At 34.9% G+C, this 22272-nt stretch overlaps 1 protein-coding gene across 2 annotated transcripts in view; it reads left to right on the top strand.

The window, feature by feature from the left end:
- The first annotated feature begins 2290 nt into the window (after positions 1-2290).
- The window catches only part of LOC137814033 (ABC transporter A family member 1), a 64301-nt gene continuing 44319 nt past the window's right edge, over positions 2291-22272 (top strand). The window contains exons 1-13 of one of the 2 annotated variants that reach the window (XM_068616557.1): positions 2291-2690; positions 3127-3206; positions 3468-3636; positions 5137-5219; positions 6151-6367; positions 7725-7954; positions 8052-8112; positions 8592-8678; positions 10423-10655; positions 10754-10868; positions 10949-11038; positions 20006-20199; positions 20277-20389. In XM_068616557.1, coding sequence (XP_068472658.1) covers positions 2604-2690; positions 3127-3206; positions 3468-3636; positions 5137-5219; positions 6151-6367; positions 7725-7954; positions 8052-8112; positions 8592-8678; positions 10423-10655; positions 10754-10868; positions 10949-11038; positions 20006-20199; positions 20277-20389 — 1759 coding nt within the window. In that variant the 5' untranslated portion in view covers positions 2291-2603. Of the gene's footprint in view, positions 2691-3126; positions 3207-3467; positions 3637-5136; positions 5220-6150; positions 6368-7724; positions 7955-8037; positions 8113-8591; positions 8679-10422; positions 10656-10753; positions 10869-10948; positions 11039-20005; positions 20200-20276; positions 20390-22272 lie in introns of both variants that reach the window. The other variant, XM_068616558.1, reaches the window with a different exon arrangement.

The following is a 22272-nucleotide window of genomic DNA, read 5'->3' as shown; positions in this document are numbered from 1 at the left end:
TCCTAAATTAACTTAATATATTTTAGGAATTATAATGGATATACATAACTTAATTAGAAAGGAGAAAACTTATAAAAAAATGTAACTTTTAAGAATGTGGTAAAAAAATAGCTCCAATATTTGAATTATGTAATAGAAAAAGATAACGCTCACGTTAAAAAAAACTAAAATGCACGTCAAATTTTTATGACGAATTTTATCAATGGTGGAAAAACAATTGGTATCCTTAAATAAAAAAGCGGTAAAAGTAAGATTATCATGATAAAGAAGAAAAAGACTAAACTAGGTATAAGAGATAAAACAACAACCTAAGGAGAAATTATTCATAACCTTGAAAAAAATGGGAAAATCACTCTAATTAACGTTGAAGACCATAAGTATCACTAGAAATATAAAGACCATTTTACATTTAACCATACATAAATATTATGTAACATCATGAAGAATTTGAAAAAAAAAAATTATAGATAAGATTAACTTAATATCCAAATCTATGATACAACTTAAATAAAGAAGATTACTTTCAAAAGTGTCTAAACACTGAAAAATTTCACATATCTCCAAAAGTGATAAAGGGAATGCATATTTATAGTCATCAAAGTTTAAAATTTCAAATACAAATTGTACTTGAACTTGGCTTGGCGTAGAATGATTGGTGTGTTTGCGATGCTCGAATGTCCACAAGTCTACTTCTTCGAAGCTGGTAGTCGATCGGCCGAGGGGTAGGGGTATTTGCGATTGTACTCCGACGCTCAAGTCCGTGCTCAGTTTAGGATGTGTTATGGTAGGATTTGAAAACGTACCTTTCTCCTTTCTCTAACCTCTTTTATATGAGTATGTTTCCTGTCTCCATCTGTTACACCTCGGAGATATCGCATCCCTGCTTATTTAATGCTAATGATCACTATTAATGCTATTCATTATTCATTTAATGCTCATGAAGACTATTAATGATGTCTATTATTTATTCAATGTTAATGGTAACCGTCGCCAACACCCATTACTTATGATGCTCTTTATGTTGTTACTTGTTTCGGACGGTCATGTCAAGTTCGTCTGGTACCGACCAATATACAAATATAATAGAGTAATTCAAAAACTCAAATTCAAATTGAAACGTTCAAACTTCTTTCAATTGACCAAAATGTAAGAAATATATTTTATGTCATGCTATGAGACACACACTTTTCTTTCTTATTTGAGAATATTATTTTTCATGATTGCTTCACCCATGTTACATTATTTGGACTTGAATTGAGTATTCAATTATAACTCAATTTTAATCCAAACTACAACTACAAAAATGAAATTTTTTCTTTTAAAAGATACAATAAAAACAAAACAATACAAAAAATATTTTATTTTTTGAAACTAATACTAATAAAGATTATTCTTATAAATACACTTGTAAATGATGTGAGAAAAGAAAGTTGAGGAGAAAATAGTCATTTCATATAAAAAAAAATCCTTTTTTGTCCTCTTCTTATCACAATTACACTAAACAATACATTTATATTAGTAAAAAAAAACTCATAATCATCATCATCTAATGTAGAGCTGATAATCATAAATCAATCGCTCAGTAAATGAGACAAAAAGTTTTGAATACCTACACCAAGAATGGACTTTGATTGCACTATAAAAGTGCAATGAGGAGAAAAATATTATATATATATATATATATATATATATATATATATATATAACAAAAGATTTCTAGAGTTAAAGACATCCTGGAAGATTTTAATGAGAGACATATTAAAGATGTCCGAACATCAACTCTATAAATACTTAGTTACTTGTAAAACATGGTACACATATTTAATATCTAGTTGTATTATGTGTAAATTTACTTACACTTCATTATCTTTATTAATTAAAACATCAATTGTTAATATTTTCTATTTTTTTTTAATAATTAAAATGATTTATTTTATTAAAACTCTTAAATTAAATTTTAAATAAACATTAAATTGTTTGTCCATTGTGGGAAAAAATTACTTACAATTTGAAGGCGTATCATTAAAACAAAAATTAAATGAGAAAATATGTCTTTGGAGTGCGGCCCTACGAGACTCTGACTCTGTCAAGATAGTACCGCTTCCATTCTTTCCTTCGCTTCTTTCTCTTTCTCGCGAGAAAAGAAGAAGACGACACCGGCGCGCCAAGTCTCAACCACAACCAAACAGGCCCCACACCTGCTCAGAACACTTTAATTAATTAATTAATTAATTTCCTCAATTATTTCGAGAAGAAAGAAATAAATAAATAAATATTCCCACACTTATCCGAACACCGTTATTTTGTTTGGTTCGCTTGCACTTTTCGCAAGCAGGAACACAATAATAGTAACTAATTAAATAGTTTAAAAAAAAAAGAAAAATAAAAAGGAGACGCTGGTGGGTCTTGGTATTGTCGGTTTAGTCATCATGAGCCTCCAACTTCTCCCACTACAGCCAAATTACTAGCGCAAGAGAGTTCAACGTGAAGCTACACTGCACGATTATTCTTCCTTCTTTCTTTCGCTTCTTCCTTTCGCTATTTGATCTCTTTTCCTCTGAATCACCACTGCGTTGTCGCTTCTCGTTCTAGGTTTTGCAGCCATGGGGGCTGCGTGGAGGCAGTTGAAGGTCATGCTCCGCAAGAACTGCCTCCTCAAAATTCGTCATCCCTTCGTCACTGCCGCCGAGGTTGCATTCTCTTCTTCTCACTTTCAACTTTATTTTGCTTTGCATGTTCTCTCTCACTCTCTCACTCTCTCAGTTCCTCCTTACACGCATAACACACTCTCCCTCCCTGTTTTATGAGTTTGATCCTTTGCTTAATTTGAACGATTCCGTGTGTTTGGTTGCTTTTGCGTGATGATCTTTGCTTATTTTTCGCCTTTTATTACTTTCTTATTTGTTTTTTTAATGGTTGACTATTTTTTTTTGGTTTTGATAAAAGTTGTTGATTATTTTTCCGGTTATGTAATGTAATTTTTCTTTTATGGTATACATATGCATTTACATATTCTTTTAAAGATGCGTTTAGGCTTTTGTGTGAGTGTTTGTCGGTTTTTCTTTCAACTGCATTTCAATCTGCTGAATACTGGAATTCTTATCCATATCGCTCAATCCATGGCAGATTTTGCTCCCTACGATTGTATTGCTGCTGTTAGTAGCTATAAGGACAAAAGAGGATACACAAATTCATCCTGCTCAACCGTGAGTGTTTTTGTTCATTGCTCACTGTTACCGTGAGAGTGTATTTTAATTATTTCTCTATCTTGTGTTGTATGGAGAACTGTAGAAGGTTTTAATTTTTTTTCTCATACGAATTTTTAATTTTGTTTTGAATACTCGTATATTTAGAAAGTAAAAGTGAATGGAAATGACCTTCGCAAGCTGGTCTATGCGGAGGGAAATTTTGAATATTTTTCACATTTAGTATTTGTGAGGAGTAACGCTTATGTGGAAATGGAGCAGGCACATTCAAAAAGATATGTTTGTGGAAGTGGGCAAAGGCATATCACCCAACTTTCAACTACTTTTGCAATCGTTGGTGGATAGTGGAGAGTATTTAGCTTTTGTGCCAGATACTGATGAGACGAAGCTGTTGATAGATGTAGTGTCAATAAAATTTCCACTCTTGAAGGTACCCATTCATTCATTGTGTAATAGTTTCTGATTCTAGGCTTAATATATCCCTGATATGAAGGTGAAATATTTTTACTTTGATTCCTCCAAATTTATGAAATGTACCCTCTTCCAAGCTTAAGCTTTGCTATGGTTGGGTGCTTGAATGCAGTTTCTCCTTGTATCATGCACAATTGCACACTTAAACCCCTTTTTTGGATATTTTTTTTAGCCTTGGGTCTTTGTTGGGAAGTTGCACATCGCTTGCCTCAATTTTTGGTAGCTTTGCTTAATGGTAATTGGTTTTAAGATGAAATATGATATGATATTATTGCATATATCTTATCTTGGTAAATTGCCTATTTTGGTTCCGGCTGTTATTGTTGGTGTTGGAAAGTCTTACATTGCCTACTTCAATTATTGGAGTGTGACTTATATATTTGTTGGACAACTTCGCTTAGTGCGAATTGGTTCAAGATGAAATTTGATTGTCTTTGTGACACAAATGTAGAAATCGATGGATCACCTCTTGTTAATTTAAATAAAGATATTGACTCCATACTCAAAAAATGTGAGAAGTTGAGTGATAAGTCATAAAAATATAGAAGGAACTAACATATTGTCATTGAGAGAATGCAGATCGAGTAAAGAATCTATTTCAATCCAAACCAATTCCAATCCTTTTGATTAGCTAGCTCCAAATCAAAGACCACTCCCATAACCTCAACTTCATATGTATTGCAAACCTGAAGAGGGACTAGAAAAGCATCCCATGTTTTCAACCTTAGAGTTCCTAAAAACACCACGGCAAGCTGATAAATTCCCTTGCTTTAAGTAGGTATCATATCAGTTATTTAACAACATGGTGATTGATGCATGGATCTTCTACCCTTCTTGTGAATCCATGTCATTCCTCGTGTTGTGAGAGAAATTGGAGTATTTATGATTGAATGAGAAATGATCAATGTCTCAATCTTCACCAATATTTTGGACCTATATAAAATTTTCTATAATTTTTTGTTAACTTATCCAGTTCGCGTCAAATCCCAAATTGAAAAAAGAAGTATATCCCTGTATCTTATTGTAAAAGTACTAATCTTGGTAATTGAAACAAGTTAACTAGTGTATACAAAATGTTAACTAGTAGTAGTGACTGATATTTTCTTAGAAAAGCTTCTCAGAGCATCAAACCTCCCTTGTAACGTTTTTCCATTTAGGGAGGATAAAAATTTGACAAAAAATTGAATGATGGTTATTTAAATGAAAGAAGTAATTTACTAACTCCCAATGCCTGTATACAGAAGTCATTGTCCTAGCTTTATTTCTTTGCTGCTATTTTACCTTGGTAAATTAAGTCATTCCCCTTTATTTTGGGGGTATCTTCTTGCAACTAAATGCATCTTCAAACAAATTCTCTTACAAGTTACAACTTTTTATCCTTTCTGAATTTACATTAAGCAGATAAGTATATTCTCTTTTCTTTGACTGAAGCCAACTAAAATTTGATGCCTAAATGCAGCATGTTAGTAGAGTATACAAAGAAGAGGTAGAGCTGGAAACCTACATCCGCTCTGATGCTTATGGTACCTGCAATCAAGCAAGGTAAATTCCTTTTGCTATTTTGGCAATAAATCCTACTGGAGTGATGTTATTTTTATTTATGTATTACATACAAGGTCAATAAAACACTTGTTATATACTAGAAGGGGTGAAGGATAGTTGCAAACCAATGTAGGATAATTTTTGAGATATCTTGTTAATGGTGTAGGCTTAGCTGAGAGAGGTCCAGCCCAGGAAATGGAGTGGCAGGTGTATGCAAGGAGAAAGAAATGATGGGCTGGCTATTGTTAGGGCAATTAATATAATGGTCTGGGTAGTTTCTGATTTATTTGTATTTAGGGATGCTGCATCTGTGGATAGCAATTTAGGTTTTATTCTTAATGATTTAACTCAGTTGTAAGGAGACAGTCTCCTTGGATAGCTGCACAATAATACTTACTCTCTTCTGGTTATTTCTCCAAATTGCTCTATTGTGCTGCTGTACAATTTTTCTTCTTCATGTTCTCGACCTTATCTACATTCTTCAGTTCTAGGATATTGATATTTAAGTGCTTTTTTTTAAAATACTCATGCTAGGCAAGGCATAGGATATTAAGATTTAAGTTGCTTCATAGATTATTTATTTTGTTATTAGTATTCCGGGTTACCATCAGTTTGGATTCTGGTGTGCTTTTTTCTTGTAAATAATCTCTCCTATCAAATAAACAAATCTTCTTCTGCTAGTTGAAATTTGAATTTTTAGTTCAGTACAGTGTGTACTAATTTGTGTGTGCTTTTAGTTTAGCTTATATACATTTTTTATTAAAAATTGAAATTGTTCATATGACTACCTCTTTTAGATTATTACTTTATTTTTGGCTTTAGTAACGTCTTTACTGTAATTTTATTAGCTGGTGACATAACACATGAAAATGATGTTTTTATTCATATGGGTTGTTTAACTGATTACTTTGTTTCTCTTGTACCTGTTTAGGAATTGTTCAAATCCCAAAATTAAAGGAGCAATTGTGTTTTATGAACAAGGCCCTCAATCCTTTGATTATAGCATACGCCTCAATCATACATGGGCTTTCTCCGGTTTTCCAGATGTTACAACAATAATGGATACAAATGGTCCTTTTCTTAATGACTTGGAACTTGGTGTTAGTGCAGTACCAACAATGCAATACAGCATCAGTGGGTTTTTGACCGTATGTTGCTTTATCTCATTCAAATTCTTATTTGTTCTTGTCTCTTTCCAGCCTATTTTATTACCTCTAGTATGTATTTGAATATACTGAAGTAGTTGGAACTTGGAAAGTGTAATATTGCTCGTGTTGGGATTAGGAACCCAATTACTGAAGTGTACTGTAGAAGGAATATGAACCTAGAGGGGAATTACACCCATGGGTCATTGTAAACATAAAATTACTTAGTGTTGGAGATTCCACATCTGCAACAAATATGATTAAAATAAAGTATATAAGCAAGGAATAGCCCTTGGTTTACCAGCTAGTTATTAAGTTTGGCCTAATTCTGAGATGGTATTAGAATCTAGCCCAGTGATGGTTATTGGCTTATTGTGCTAGCTGCTATTAGGTTGCTGTCTATCACCCACTAATGTGCAGTTGCATATTCAAAATGTCTAGTCACATGTTTAGTCGCACATTTAAAATGTCTAGTCATTGACTTGAGTGATGTTTGTTGGAGATCTTAATGGATATATGACTGAAATAGATTATACAAGTGGGGGCCAACCTTCACCTTAGAAGATGGTTTTTGTAATGTTGAGTTAGACTTAAACCCATATTTATAGAGTTCAATAGTGGTAGTTAGGGAATTCAAATAAAGGAAAAACTATCCCCCAGTTTTAGAAAGTTACATTTTGTAATTCTTAGCCTTTAACAAATTTAAGTTTTGGTATGTTTTCTCTCAATCATCTGCTTGTTGAACCCTAGTTTGATTAATTATGGAACAATTGGTCAACTAGCATCAGAGCTCAATACACCAAAAAACAAATTTGACGGTGGGAAGGAAAATGAAAGGGAGGATCAAAACTATAGAGATAGGGCATTGGAAATCTGAGTTGAACCCAAGGCTCTGATCTTTAAGCACTTAGTAGATTTGAAGCAATGATGGTGTAGTTGATGCAGAAAATGGATGCAAGTATGCAAGGTGGGTCTAGAGATTCTGCATTTCATAGAGATGAGTTTAAAGGGGACAGGGAAAAACTTGGATTGAACTTGCATCAAGACTGAAAGAATGATGGAGGAGGCTAAACATACCCACATTTAGTGGAGATGAAGAAGTTGTGGGTTGGGTCCTTAAGGTGGAGTTTTAATTCAGTATACAAGGAACAATTAAGGATGCAAAGCTTGAAATGATATAGTTTGCCTTAGACAGAAAGGCCTTGGGCTGATTCAACTGGTGGGAATGAGGGAATCTTGCTTTCTTCTGTTCTTCCTTGCTTTCCTATGTTATATATTTGCATCTTGGTGCTGCTATTTTTGAATTTGATATCTATACTTTGTTACATTATTAATGCATTTATATGTTTTGGTTCTGTAGCTCCAGCAAATGGTTGATTCATTCGTAATATTAGTAGCTCAGCAGTCTGACTTAAATTTCAATGCTGAAAGTCTGGACCTTCCCCTTCAAGGCTTCAATGACAGTATTTTCTTTTTGAAAAGTCCATGGACTCTGTTTAACCCTGCTCACATACGAATAGCTCCATTTCCCACCCGAGAGTATACTGATGACCAGTTCCAGTCAATCATAAAGAAAGTCATGGGAATATTGTAAGTTTGTCTCGGAAACCTTTATACCATGTTTCGAGTATTATTAGATTATATCTCTAAACAAGCTATTATTTTTAATGAAGACTTTTATGTGTAGGTACTTATTGGGATTTCTCTATCCAATTTCTCGCCTAATCAGTTATTCTGTGTTCGAAAAGGTTTGGTTCTTTTGTTAGTATTGCTTTTTGGTTTATGTATGTTCTTTGTTTGTTAAATGGGCCACAATATGGCAATAATATCTCTTTTAAGATTTGGACAATCCACTTCCGTAAAGCTAGATTTTTGAAATTAGTTAGGCCTAGTCTGTTTTTCATAATATGATATAATGGCCCATCCTATCTTAGTTTTGGGCTAATAGCAGATGTCTAGTCTTGCAAATTTAATGCACTGAAAGTCCACTTCTAGGCATAAGAGATGTGTGTTATGATGTCCTACACCTAGAATACTCTTTATAAGACTTGGACAAAACCTCTTAGCTTGAATTAGCTTTCAGGAGTAAGTTAGGCCTGATATGTTTCTAAGGCCCTTTATTATCTGTTTCCCTTTTTTTTTAATATTATTCAATAATTTGTGAGATATGAAGAACCATCATCTCTTGTTTGTTTGTATCTACCGATTTATTGATGTAATATTTCAGGAACAGAAGATTAAAGAAGGACTGTATATGATGGGCCTGAAAGATGGTATATTTCATCTGTCTTGGTTTATCACATATGCATTGCAGGTAAATCTATTCATATTCCATCTGTTGTAGGACTTTCTTTTCTTTTGCATTGTTTACAATCTTGCTTCCTATCGGGATTAATGCATTGGAAAATCCAATTCAAGAATTAAACTTACTCTACCCTAATGCATTGTTTGGTTTAAAAGTGGGGGGAGGGAGAGGAAATAAGAGGACACCTTGTTAAGTTCGCGGAGGGAGGGCAGGAAAATAGAGTATTGAACTTTTATATACTTAAAATTGACAAATAAAGCCATTAGTTAAGGATAGTAAATTAGTATAGAAATTTCTCTACCCTTCAAATTCCCCCAATGAACAGGTGGGAGGGGGAGGAGCCAAAATTGAGTGGAGGCATTGTGGTCCTTTCCTCTTCAATTTTTTTTAAGCAATAATTGTTATGTTCAATTTACTACCTTATTTTTTAATTCCACAAGTGCTTGTTGAGAAGTTTATCCAACCCAGTAATTGTCAACTCATAAAAAACAAAGGGGACAATGTCTGGAAAGATATTGACAATTTGCTAAATAAGTGCAGAGGAGCTTTTTGTGATGATTATGTCATCAACTTAAACTAATAAGTTTGCAATAGTTGATTGTTTGCTGAGCACAAACAAGGAAGCATCACATTTACTATCTGTAAACCCAAACTGCAGAGTAGACCTTATTAAAGAATAGGATAAGTCCCTTGTGTATATTGAACACATAAGGTTATGTTTATATAGGAAAAGAAACATATGGGCTAAGCCCATTACATAAATATGAAATATCTAACAATATCTATAATATCTTATAATATCTAATAGACCTGAACTTTTGAAACAAGCTGTAGGGGCTTGTTTTCAACCATAGTTTGCTTTATTTAACTTGCATTCAAGAGATTTATTAGAACTTTCAAAACCTAGAGGTTTCAATATAAACTTATTCTCGAAGCACCCATTATGAAAAACATTGTTTGCATCAAGTTGCACTAGAGGCTACATATAAGTGAGGGTAAGTGTAATTGTTACGAATGGTGATAGGTTTAACCACCAGAGAGAATGTATTGGTGGTTTTTATGCTTGTTTGGGGAATCATAATTCCTCGTATGCTAAGGCCATGAGGACTAGTCTTGCCATTGAACATGCTCAGAGTGTTAGGTTTAGAAAGCTTTGGTTGGAGAGTGATTCTACTTTGCTCTTTCAAGCTTTTTCTTATGCTGATGTGGTTCCTTGGATCTTAGAGAGAGGTGGAGAAGGTGTATGAGGCTATGTGTTGGCATGGACTTCAAAATTTCTCATATTTTTAGGGAAGACAATAATGGTGCTGATAAATTGGCTAATCTGGGTGTTGATAATAAATTATACTTTTTTTGGTACTTTGTTATGCCTCCTTGTCTTAGTTTGGATTTTTTCCTTAACAGATACCAATTTCGTTTAATCTGTGTTTAGGCTGTATTCCTTTTTCTTACATGGATTTTGGTTTGGTCCCCCATGTTTTGTATTCCTTTCTTTTCTCATTTATGTTATGTTTCTTGTGTGATGATTGGTAGATTTTGAAGTATCAGCCTAACTGAGATGTCAAAATTCATAGTGATGCCAACTGCTGTGTTAGTTTGTGTTGTAACTCAATTGCTTTATTTCTTCTCTTACCTTAAATTGTGTTGAAAGTTGGAAATTATTGTATGACTATGATGTGATTAGTTGATTCTTACCATTCCTAGATCAAGAAATTATTAATTTTCTCATCTTTTTATAATTTGATGTTTGCAGTTTGGAATTTCTTCTGGAATCCTTACAGCTTGCACCATGTATAATTTATTCAAGTATAGCGATAAGACACTGGTGTTTGCATACTTTTTTGTTTTTGGGCTAAGTGCAATCATGCTCTCATTCTTTATATCAACATTTTTCAAACGGGCTAAAACAGCTGTAGCTGTTGGAACTCTATCTTTTCTTGGAGCCTTTTTCCCATATTACACAGTAAATGATGAGGGAGTTTCAATGTGAGTGCTTGTCTTTCAAATAACTGTTATTGTTGTAGTTCAATTTTTTTCATATTTGAGTCTATATTTTATTCACTGAGGCCGGACGACACCTTCAGAATCTTGAAGGTTATTGCTTCTTTGCTTTCACCTACTGCCTTTGCTTTGGGTTCAATCAACTTTGCTGATTACGAGCGTGCACACGTTGGACTTCGTTGGAGCAACATATGGAGGGTGAGTTTTTGCTTGGTTGTAAGCATTTCTATTTTAACTTATTTTTTGTACCTAAAATTTGTCTGATATTTATCATTCAGGAATCATCTGGAGTAAACTTTCTTGCATGTCTTCTGATGATGATATTTGATACACTGCTATATTGTGCAATTGGACTTTATTTTGACAAGGTATGTCTTTGGTTGTGTGAATATATATCCTCTAAATTAGATTATTCGAGTAATAGGACTAGAATGGAAGGGGATCACTCTAAGTGTCGTCCTTACCTCCTTGCTGGAAGCCTGCATTTGTCTAGATGAACTCCATTCAATCCTTTGCTTCTTACCAGATAAAATGAAGCATGACCAATTTACTGATGTATTAGTTTACCTAAGAGCATTGTGGGATGGCACTTGTAGAAAGGAGAATGGTCCATGTTTTTTTACGTATTGAACATTTCCTCTAAATAGTTCTCTTCCTGGATAACAAATTGTTGAATTTTTGATTTTTCAGTTATTGTTTAGGTGTCAGATTGACAGCTACTGAAAATTGAGAGAGAATCTCTACAATAATTTTGAATCTTATTTCATTAATTAGAACTGTAATAATTATATCAGTACAACAGCCCCTATTTATGGAGACAGTGGCTTACTCAGCAAGCTCCTCATTCTCTTAAAGCCGACAATTACATTGAACAGCTGTCAAAGACTAGCAGAACGAACACTACGAAAAGCTGCGTCTAGCACTGTTGACCAATGGTCAACTTCATACAATGTTATAGCAACTTAAAATATTCATCTATCATCTCTTGCAAACTCAGTGTGGTTCAAAAGAATGCATTGTGTTTGTCTCTCAATGTCGAAACCTACGCTGGGATGGAGATTTGGTTTAGATATATGCTATCTGATGCTGAAATGTTGACAAAGATTGACTTGTTCAACTTCTTTTCTCTAACAAAAAAGATATAGTATGATTGTCATGGTAGTAGATGGTACGGGTCACAACTAAGACAGTTCAGCGTGAAGAGACTGAATCCATACTGATTCTGCCGCATTTTTTGGCTAGACATCTGTATTTTTCCTCTCTGCTGGATTTGACCACCAAATTTTGTTACTTGGACCACCAAGAAATTATATTTAGTCCCCCAATAAACTCAAGAAGCATGTGCAGCTGTGAATTTAATCTCATACTCTAGCAAAACTCAGAACTCACTCTTTCAAGTGCAATTTGGAATCACAAATAGTATTTTCAAACTTTATCTTTTTCTTATTTTATATCTAAAGCACAATCTCTCTCCCAAGCTCTCTTTCTCTTAAACCATATAGGTGGATGAAGTGGTAACAAAGCTGAATACACACTGGAATGGAGAAAGAAACTGTTAGAATACACACTAAACACAGTTACAAAAACAGAGAAGAAATAGGAGAGAGAATAGGGGATATGGGTACTGAATCTGAAATTTTATTTCTCACTTCTATGCATTACAATATCATTACTGTTTATTGTACAATAACAATTCTGCCCTTGTCTTGGTTCTTTGCACATAGCTCTCTCCCCTCACGGCTAGGGTTTCTTTTCACATTTAGGACTTTTTCCCTCTCTCCTCATCATTGTTTGTATCTCTTTGTCGCTGAAATAGCCTCTACTATTTTGGCTCCTATTTCTACTACCACTACATTAGCATGAGAAAGGTGAATTGGAAAACTACTTATCTTGGTTCGCGTCCATGGAGTTATGGTTCCTTGTTTAAGGATACCATGATTGTTTGGACTTCCAGTATTGTGCTATTTTATGGTAGTCAGTTGAACATAGCGTTTTAGAAATACTCGAATCCTTTAAGACATGTTCTTTTTGGAAAAAGGTGCAAAATATTTTTGCTAATAATAGTCAATGTCTCTCTGTTGCAACTTAGAGTAATTTTTTTTGCATAGACCAATCTTTGTATGATTTTACAAGTAGCAAAGGCTCATACTGTAGTGGAGGAATTAAAGTGATTTGTGGTGGATGATTCATTGGAAGATGTCAACACAAAACTTGATAAGTTGTACATTTGAGAAGTCTACACTCAAGATTTGATCATGTACATGACCAAATTTTTGTTGGTGATTAGATTCCTTTAATGGACAACTTAGCCACTATACTTCCTCGGGTTTCTACCTTGTTAAAATATAAAAATTCGCTAAGTTATTGAAACATTAGCAATGGTAGCATCATGAGGAAGAGGACAAGGTTGTAGCAACCAAGGAAGATGTGGTTTCCGGAGTGGACATCCTCTATGCACATATGGGTCGTACCCAAGAGAGTTGCCATTCCTTGCATGGTTTTCTAGACAAGGCACTTCATGTGCCTAAATTTGGAAAAGGAGAGTTGAAGTTTTCTCACGAGGAGTACCAAGAGTATTTGACACTTAAATTTGAAAAATTTCATGATCAAGGTCAATCTTCTTCGGTGCCAAGTGTTTCAATGGCTTGTATTTCTGAATTTGTGCCGTTGATCATATTTCTAGTATTAAGTCTTCATTCTCATTATCTGTTCTTCAAAAATCCCCCACATAGTTATCGTAGCTAATGTATCGAAAGATGCATCTCAAGGAATTGGTGAAGTTCTTTTGTCTCCTTTAAATCTTTTGTCTAGTACATTCTACATTGTCCTTATAATTTAGTCTCTTAAGACAATTAACTTGTTTTCTAAATTGTTTTGTAATTTTTGATGTTGATTCCTTTATTATATTGGAACATGGTATATGTTGTCTGATTGGTGAAGGACATAAATCACGAGGACTTTATCATCTGAAAAGAAGCCCACCCAAGTCCTGTTTTGCTACCTTGTCCCACAACTTTTGCATTATTGAATAGGTCACCCAAATCTAGCAAGTTGAAGATAGTAGCTCAAAGTCTTGAGAAACTTCAAGTGGTATATCGATCATTGGAGAAAAGAGCGTGCGGTGATGGCTGCGGGTATTGTTCACCCGAGAGAAAACAGATCTTCTATGGACTGCAGGAACTGTTCACCTGGGAGGAAAAGAAAGGGATCGAAAAACATAAAGCTACTGATACCATATTAAGAGAGAATTATCCGAATGTTGTGTGTCTGACCATAGGGTATGTATTTATACTAATTTTAGATTAAATTCTTGCTTAATAATTAGTGATCAATGATCCTAATTTCCTAGAATCTTTAACAACTAATGATTAACAATTCTGTAATAGTCAATGACTCATTACATTCTAACATCTTTCATGAGAATTGGTGAAAGAAAAGTAGAAAAAGAAAAGTCATTTTGTGCCATTGATGTGAAATTTATAGATTCCTTCATGCATTGTAACATTCAAAGTCATTTGAAATTCATCTTATGATATAAATTGATAGGTAGCCAAATCATAGGATTTGAATCTTGTTTGTAAGATTCTAGTAGTTGGAAGGAATAAAAAGAAATAGATGGAATGTATTTTTGATGTGTATTACAAATGTGATTACAGTCTCTATTTATAGACTGTTTTACAATCTAATTAAGGAAGGAAATAATAGGTAATAAAAGACAATTATAATGGTTGTTTAAAGCTGTACAAATCAAATAAAATCAAATCACTAACAAATCTGTCCTAATAAATATAAAATGGAATATGCATTTAATTACAACATAATTCTCCTGATTATGCAACACTCCCCCTTCAAGTTGGTGAATGTATATCTATCATTCCCAACTTGCAAGTAAGATGTTCGAATTGTTTTGTAGGAAGTCCTTTAGTAAACATATCTGCCAATTGTAGTCTGACGGGATGTACTCAGTGGCTATAAGACCATCATCCAACTTCTCCTTAATAAAGTGTCGGTCTATCTCTACGTGCTTTGTTCGATCATGTTGAACCGGATTATGTGCAATACTGATAGCGGACTTATTATCACACGCCAAGCCCAAAGGAGCTTCATATTTTATTTTAAGGTCATCAAGTATGATCTTCACCCATAATAGTTCACACACCCCTTGAGCCATGGCTCTAAATTCTGCCTCTGCACTTGATCTTGCAACTACATTTTGCTTCTTGCTCCTCCATGTCACCAGATTTCCACCCAAGAACATGCAGTAGCCTGTTGTGGATCTCCTATCAACAATCGATCCTGCAAAGTCAGCATCAGTTTATACTTTCATGGATAAGTTTTCCCCCTTTTTGAATAACAATCCTTTTCCTGGAGAGGCTTTTAAGTACTGAAGAATTCTATCTACTGCCTGTGAGTGTCTTTCCCTTGGATCATGCATAAATTGGCTAACCACACTAACTGCATAGGCTATGTCTGGCCTAGTGTGTGATAGATAAATGAGTTTTCCCACAAGTCTTTGATATTGTGTCTTCTCCACTTTTGGATTTTCCTCATCATTCCCAATCCTATGATTTTGCTCTATTGGCACTCCAGTGGGCTTACAACCCAACTTACCAGTCTCTTTGAGAAGATCAAGGATGTATTTCCTTTGAGAATTTAAGATGCCCTGTCTTGAGTAAGGAACCTCTATCCCAAGAAAGTACTTCAGCTTCCCAAGATCCTTCATCTCAAATTGAGCAGTTATTCTCTCCTTCAAATTTTGTTTTTCAATCTCATCATCACCTGTAATAATCATATCATCTACGTAGACCAAAAGTAGAGTGAGTTTACCATTTTGAGAATGTTTTATAAACAGAGTATGGTCACCTTGGCTTTGTCGATACCCCAAAGATACCATAGCTTGAGTAAACCTTCCAAACCAAGCACGAGGTGATTGTTTAAGACCATACAAGGCCTTCTTAAGTCTGCACACCTTATTTTCTTCATTAACATTACCATAACCCGGTGGAATCTCCATATATACTTCTTCCTCCAAGCTTCCATGCAAGAAGGCATTCTTAACATCAAACTGATGCATCTCCCAATCAAAGTGTGCTGCCAAGGAGAGAATAATTCTGACTGTATTCATTTTTGCTACTGCAGCAAAAGTTTCCTCATAATCAATCCCATAGGTTTGAGTGTACCCTTTTGCAACCAACCTTGCTTTATATCGATCCAACGTGCCATTAGACTGATACTTCACTGTGTATATCCACCGACAACCCACTGCCTTCTTATCCTTTGGTCTCTCTACAATCTCCCAAGTCTGATTCTTTTCTAATGCCTTCATTTCTTCATTCATGGCTCGAACCCAATTCTCATCCTTTAAGGCTTCTTGTACTGATGTAGGGATTCTAATAGAATCAATAGCTGAAAGAAAACTCTGGTGTTGCATAGAAAGTTTTTCTGTAGACACAAATTAAGATATAGGATATTTGGCACAAGATCTTTTTTCTTTTCTCAAGGCAATAGGTAAATCATCTAGGTTAGTTTCATTTAAAGTGTCCTCAAGAGTCTTATAGGTATGAGTTCTTACCTCTGGTTCAGACAATTGAAGTTGCTGTTCTATCAGGACGGGTTCTTGTTGCCTTCGTTGGTATTGTTTCCCAAAGTATCTGTCCTCATTATTCTTCTCTGGTAATGATGTTGGCATAGGGTCTTTGTCATTCTCTCTAAGAACGAAATTCTGCAACAAAGGAAAAGGTGGCAACTCAAGGTCCTCTGCTTCTTGAATACTCTCCCCTGAAGCTGAGAACTAGGAAAGAAAGACTCTGTTTCATGGAAGGTGACATCTTTGACATTTTTGTTGGGGGCATAACCAATGAAGACACATTTGATGGCACGAGGATCTAACTTACCTCGATACGGGCTATGAACATGGACAAAAGCTGGACAACCAAAGACACGACTCTGAAGACTAGTTAACATGGGAATAAAAGGATAGAATGTGGTCATAAGCTGAATAGGAGTAACACCCTCTAGAACCCGAGAAGGTAATCTATTAATCAAATAAGTGGCAGTCAGGACGGCTTCCCCAGTAAGATTTTGGAACAGACATTTGGAAAAGTAAAGCTCTAGTTACCTCAAGGAGATGACGATTTTTTCTTTCAGCAACCCTATTTTGTTGAGGCACACAGGTTAATTCATGAACAACTCCATTTTCCTGAAGAAACTTTGAAAGGTTCTGGTTGACATATTCTCGTCCATTATCAGAACGTAATCTCTTAATTAGACTTTCAAATTGTGTTTGAACCATTTTGTAAAAATTTACAAACAAGTGAAAAACTTCAGACTTATCTTTCATGAGGAATATCCAGGTAACGCGAGTACAATCATCAATAAATGAAACAAACCATTTTGCACCCGAGATATTAGGAATAGATGAAGGTCCCCATACATCAAAATGAATAAGATCAAAAGGTTTTGAAATCCTATTATTATTCGAAGGAAAAGTTGTTCTATGGTGTTTAGCAAACTGACAAACATCACAATGAAAAGACTCAACCGATAATTTTGTAAATAAAACAGGAAATAAGGATTTTAGGGTACTAAAAGGAGGATGTCCAAGACGTCTGTGTTGAAGCCATATCTGAGAAGATGATCAAGATTCAGTGCCTTGCTGAAGACTAGAAGTGTGTGCCTATAGTTTAGCACATTTTTTAGTTTCTTCCTGTTGTAAGTAATATAACCCGCCCTCTCTTTAGCAAGTCCAATTGTCTTCCACGTGGCAAGATCCTGAAAAACACAATGGGAAAGAAAAAATGTCATTGCACAATTTAAATCTTGGGTAATCTTATGAATAAACAAGAGGTTATTAGATAGGTTGGGATCATGAAGCACATTTTTTAAAGGGAAGGAAGGTTGAAGGTGGATACTACCACGACCAGTAACGGGGGTATTGGAACCATTAACTACAATAATATGTTGGTTATAAGATAAGGCATTGTAGGATGAAAAATAAGAGGAATGAGGTGTCATATGATTAGTAGCACCAGAGTCTATAATCCTGATATTCTCAGTACCAGAAGCATTAAAGGATAAGAAACTAGAACTCTTACCCCTCATGGTTAAAGAACAAGAGCTAGTCTTACTAAGAGAGTTCATGAGAGCTTGTAAACGTTCCAACTCTTCTTTGCTGAGTGAGGGGACCTCCTCTGCTATTTGAGAGAAAGGTAAGGTCGTACTTTCAGAGTCAGATGATGCTTGATTAGCATGCCTTTGTGTGGTACCTTTGAATCCTCCAATACGTTCCAAGACCTTTTCCTTTCCATGAAGTTTGAAGCATCTTTCCTTAGTATGACCTGTCTTTTTTACAATAACTGCACCAACGATCTTCACGATTAGCCTTTGTGGGAGGCTTTCCAAATGAAGGAAATGAACCTTTTATAGGGCCCTTGCCAGTCGCCATAGCTGAACTATCACTAGAGTTGTTAGTACTTAGAGTTGAACTATCAACGGGGTTGTCCCCATCCAACATTACTAACCTCCAAGTTTCTTCCCCTCGTACAATGTGAAAAACCTCTGAGAGAGAAGGGAAATTTTCCTTTCCCAAAATCTGAATCCTAATTGGATCAAATTCAGGGTTTAATCCAGAAAGAAATTTAAATATGCGTACCCTTTCAAGAAATTGTGTTAGTGCAATAGAGTCATCTGTGCACTTCATCTTTTCTAATTTTGATATTGATCTAATTCGATCCATAAACCATTCAACATATCATAGTAGTTTGTTACTGAAAGGCTCCCTTGGCTGGTATGAAAGATCTTGTTTTCTATCTCGTACCATGCTGCAGTATCTTTTTTCATAGAGTATGTTTGACAAAGGTTTTCCCAAATCTCCTTAGCAGTGGAGAAGAACATACAATTTCGGCTAATCTCTGGCGTCATAGAATTCCATAACCAGGTCATGATAAGAGAGTCTTCATCGTCCCAGTCTTCATATTTCGAATCAGTTTTGGCTGGAGGGTTCCCTTCTAGGTGACTCAATTTCTTCCTTCCTTTGAGAGTAGCACGAACCAATTGGGCCCATTGCAGGTAGTTGTTTCCATCGAGATGATAACTGCTTTGCAACATCGGCAAATCATTGGAGCTAAGAGAGGTTGTGTTGTTAGTCGCCATTGGTAAGAGTTGACCGAAATACGACAAAACTGGTGGTGTTTCTGTTTGGAAAAAAAAAAAGATTCCAGCAGCAGCGGTCAACGGCGGAGGTCGGCAGCAAAGGTCGGCGTTAGCAGCGGTCAACGTCGGTCGGCAGCGAAGGTCGGCGTCGGAGGTCGGCACGTCTGTCAACGTCGGTTGGTAGCGAAGGTCGGCGTCGGAGGTCGGCTACGCCGGTCGGCAGCGGAGGTAGAGGTCGGCGTCGGAGGTCGGCAACGTCGGTCGACAACAAAGGTCGTCATTGAAGTCGGCTACGAAGGTTGGCAGCGGAGGTCGGCGTCAAAGGTCGGTGGTAGTCGATGGTCGACAACGGTAGTATTTGCAGCAAGCAATGAAGGCTGCCTATAAAAGTAATTGCAGCAATGAAGGCCGCCCAAAAAAGTAATTGCAGCAATGAAGGCTGCCAAAAAATTGCAGAAACAGAGTCTCCCAGATCAGGAGCTCTGATACCAAGTTGGAAGGAATAGAAAAAAATAGATGGAATGTATTTCTGATGTGTATTACAAATATGATTACAATATCTATTTATAGACTGTTTTACAATCTAATTAAGGAAGGAAATAATAAGTAATAAAAGACAATTATAATGGTTGTTTAAAGCTGTACAAATCAAATAAAATCAAATCACTAACATGTCCTAATAAATATAAAACGGAATCTGAATTTAATTACAGCATAATTCTCTGATTATGCAACACTAATATATATATGTATGTATAATATTCATTGTTTTTCTCCCTAAGTCCTCATCAAAGTTGTCTTTTGCCGTTTTGGATTTTAGTCAAAAGTCAATTTGTTAAAGTTACCATTTTATAATAGAAATGTACCTAAGAAAGGTAAGATTAGTTATATTCCTTTTCCAAAAGGATGTATAACTAGTATTGCTAAAAACTCAAGTTCCACATTGACTATAAATAAAGTCTGAAGTATATAATTGGTGGGGAAAGACCCATCTCACAAGTTGGTTTTGTGGAGTTGACTTAAACTCAAATTGAAGAAGCTAGAAAAGAGACACATCTTCTAGATTAGCCATTTCTTTGTTGTTCTTCAATGATATTTGATTTTTTTTTCTTTAATTTCAAGGATTATCTTTCCATATTGTCTTATAAATGGTAAAACCATTTGAACTCCGCTTCATCTTGAAGGTTCTTCCAAGGGAGTATGGAAGGAGATACCCATGGAGCTTTATTTTCCAAAAGGACTTCTGGAGGAAGAAAAAAGAAGTTAAAATATCTGGGAAGAATCCAGAGTCAGAAGGGAATATTTCAGGGGAATATACTTCCAGACCTGCTATTGAAGCAATAAGCTTAGAGATGAAACAACAGGAGCTTGATGGCAGGTATGTGATATACAATTTAAGTGCCTCAATTTGGTATATGATGCGTTGCCTCTTTCTGATTTCTTATTAATTTTCAGGTGCATTCAAATCAGGAATTTACATAAAGTGTATGCTACAGACAAAGGAGATTGCTGTGCTGTTAACTCATTACAGCTGAAACTGTATGAAAACCAGATTCTTGCCCTCCTAGGTCTGTGTGGTTTTTCTTTTATTCTTTGACATAAATACCGTTGAAATTATAGGCTTTTAGGTATAATAGAGGGAACATAGGAATATGATGTAATTTGTTGTTCTATGTGTTACAAAACATAAACCATTAGCCCTTATTTATGCTAATACTGAATCATAATGATCATTGATAATTAATTAATATAATTAAAATTAAAAATTTATTACTTTTAATTTATTTATTTATTTTATTACCAAAAAATAATAATATTAAAATAGAGCATTTAAGATTCTTTAATTTTATAAAGTTTTTTTTTTAAAACTTCTATTGCACACAAAAGAATTCATTTTAATTTTATAAGGTTTTTTCCCCAAACTCTTGTATCACATAGAATAAGGAAACAAATCATTAAAAATTAGAAAACATCTAAACTAATTTTAAGAGATAGTAAGGGCATATGAAAATTAATCTTAACAGAGATGATTTAGGATAATATAAGATACCCTAGATTTAATCAAGATATTATTATACAACATTCGGATTATTTCAAGGATTAACAGAGATAAATCTTAAGAGGTGTTTTTTTATTCTACAACATATTGTCAAGCTAAAACTTACACTTGAAAAAATAAAGAATTATTTTACTGATGTCAATCACACTAATTACATTCTCATCATCTCTGGTTGTAATAACCAAATTCTTTGAAACAGGTAATAAAAATATGCTGAAGAATTTTAAAGATATTTTTCCTAATTTTTCCTTTAAAACCAATTCCTCTGTTTCATCATCTCCTGCAATAATCATGCCATCTACGTAGACAATAATAGTGTACCTGTAACAAAATGTTTTATGAATAAAGTATGATCTCCTTGGCTTTGCTTATATCCTAAGGAAACAATTGTTTTTTTAAGTCTCCCAAACCATGGAGATTGTTTAAGACCATAGAAGGCCTTCTTTAGGAGGTATATCTTATTCCTTCAAATCCGGGAGGAACCTCTACATTGATGTAATTCCATCCAAAATGAGCTACTAGAGCAACAACAACTCAAACTGTATTTATCTTTGCTACATCAGAAAAATCTCCTCATTTGCAACCAATCTAGCATTATACCTATCTATTAACCAATCTGCCTTATGTTTCACTATAAATATCCATCTGCACCTTACTGTCTTTTTGTCACTTGATTTGTCAAAATCTCCCATGTTGAGTTTCTTTCTAATACATCCATCTTCTCTCTCGAAGCTTGAGTCCAATGTTCACTTCTCATGACAACAAAGATTCGATGTCTATTATTAAGATTGTCTATGCAAACATATTGAGAAATATGATATTTAACACAATCCTTTTGCCTTTCTAAACGCAATGGATAAATCCTCAGTAACACTTACCTTCTCACTACGGCCTTTAGGGATGCTCACCTCCAAGTCAAACAACTTTTCTTGCTCCAAAGTCAAAGTGGGTTGTCTTCTTTGATATTTTTTGCCTAATATTTTTTCTTCCTCTTCGTCACTATAGGCTGGTTCGATCCCATTTGTGGAGACATCGTCACTTGGATCTTGAGCATCTTGCAAAGTCAAATATGGTATTGAGTAAAAGGAGAGCTCCTCTGTTTCAAGTGTTTTCTCTACCTGAAGTGTAGGCCTTACCTAGAATGATTCTGTTCCATGAAAGGTTCATTAAGTATTTCAAAAAAAGAAAACATGTTTAGCAATGGAACCAAATCAAAGTCAAATGAGACGTCACCCCTTGTACTGAAGAGGTCTTGACGACCCTTCCTATGGCAGCAACAAGTGTGGTACACCTTTCTGTCACCACTAACCTCAAAGACAATGGAGAACAAAGGCAGTGACGACAATTAATGAGGCAGTTGAAACAGGACTTCCAAGATCAAGAGTTCTGATA

The sequence above is a fragment of the Phaseolus vulgaris genome, chromosome 1, assembly GCF_000499845.2.
Source record: "Phaseolus vulgaris cultivar G19833 chromosome 1, P. vulgaris v2.0, whole genome shotgun sequence".
NCBI lineage: Eukaryota > Viridiplantae > Streptophyta > Magnoliopsida > Fabales > Fabaceae > Phaseolus > Phaseolus vulgaris.
This window is presented reverse-complemented; position numbering and strand designations above follow the sequence as displayed.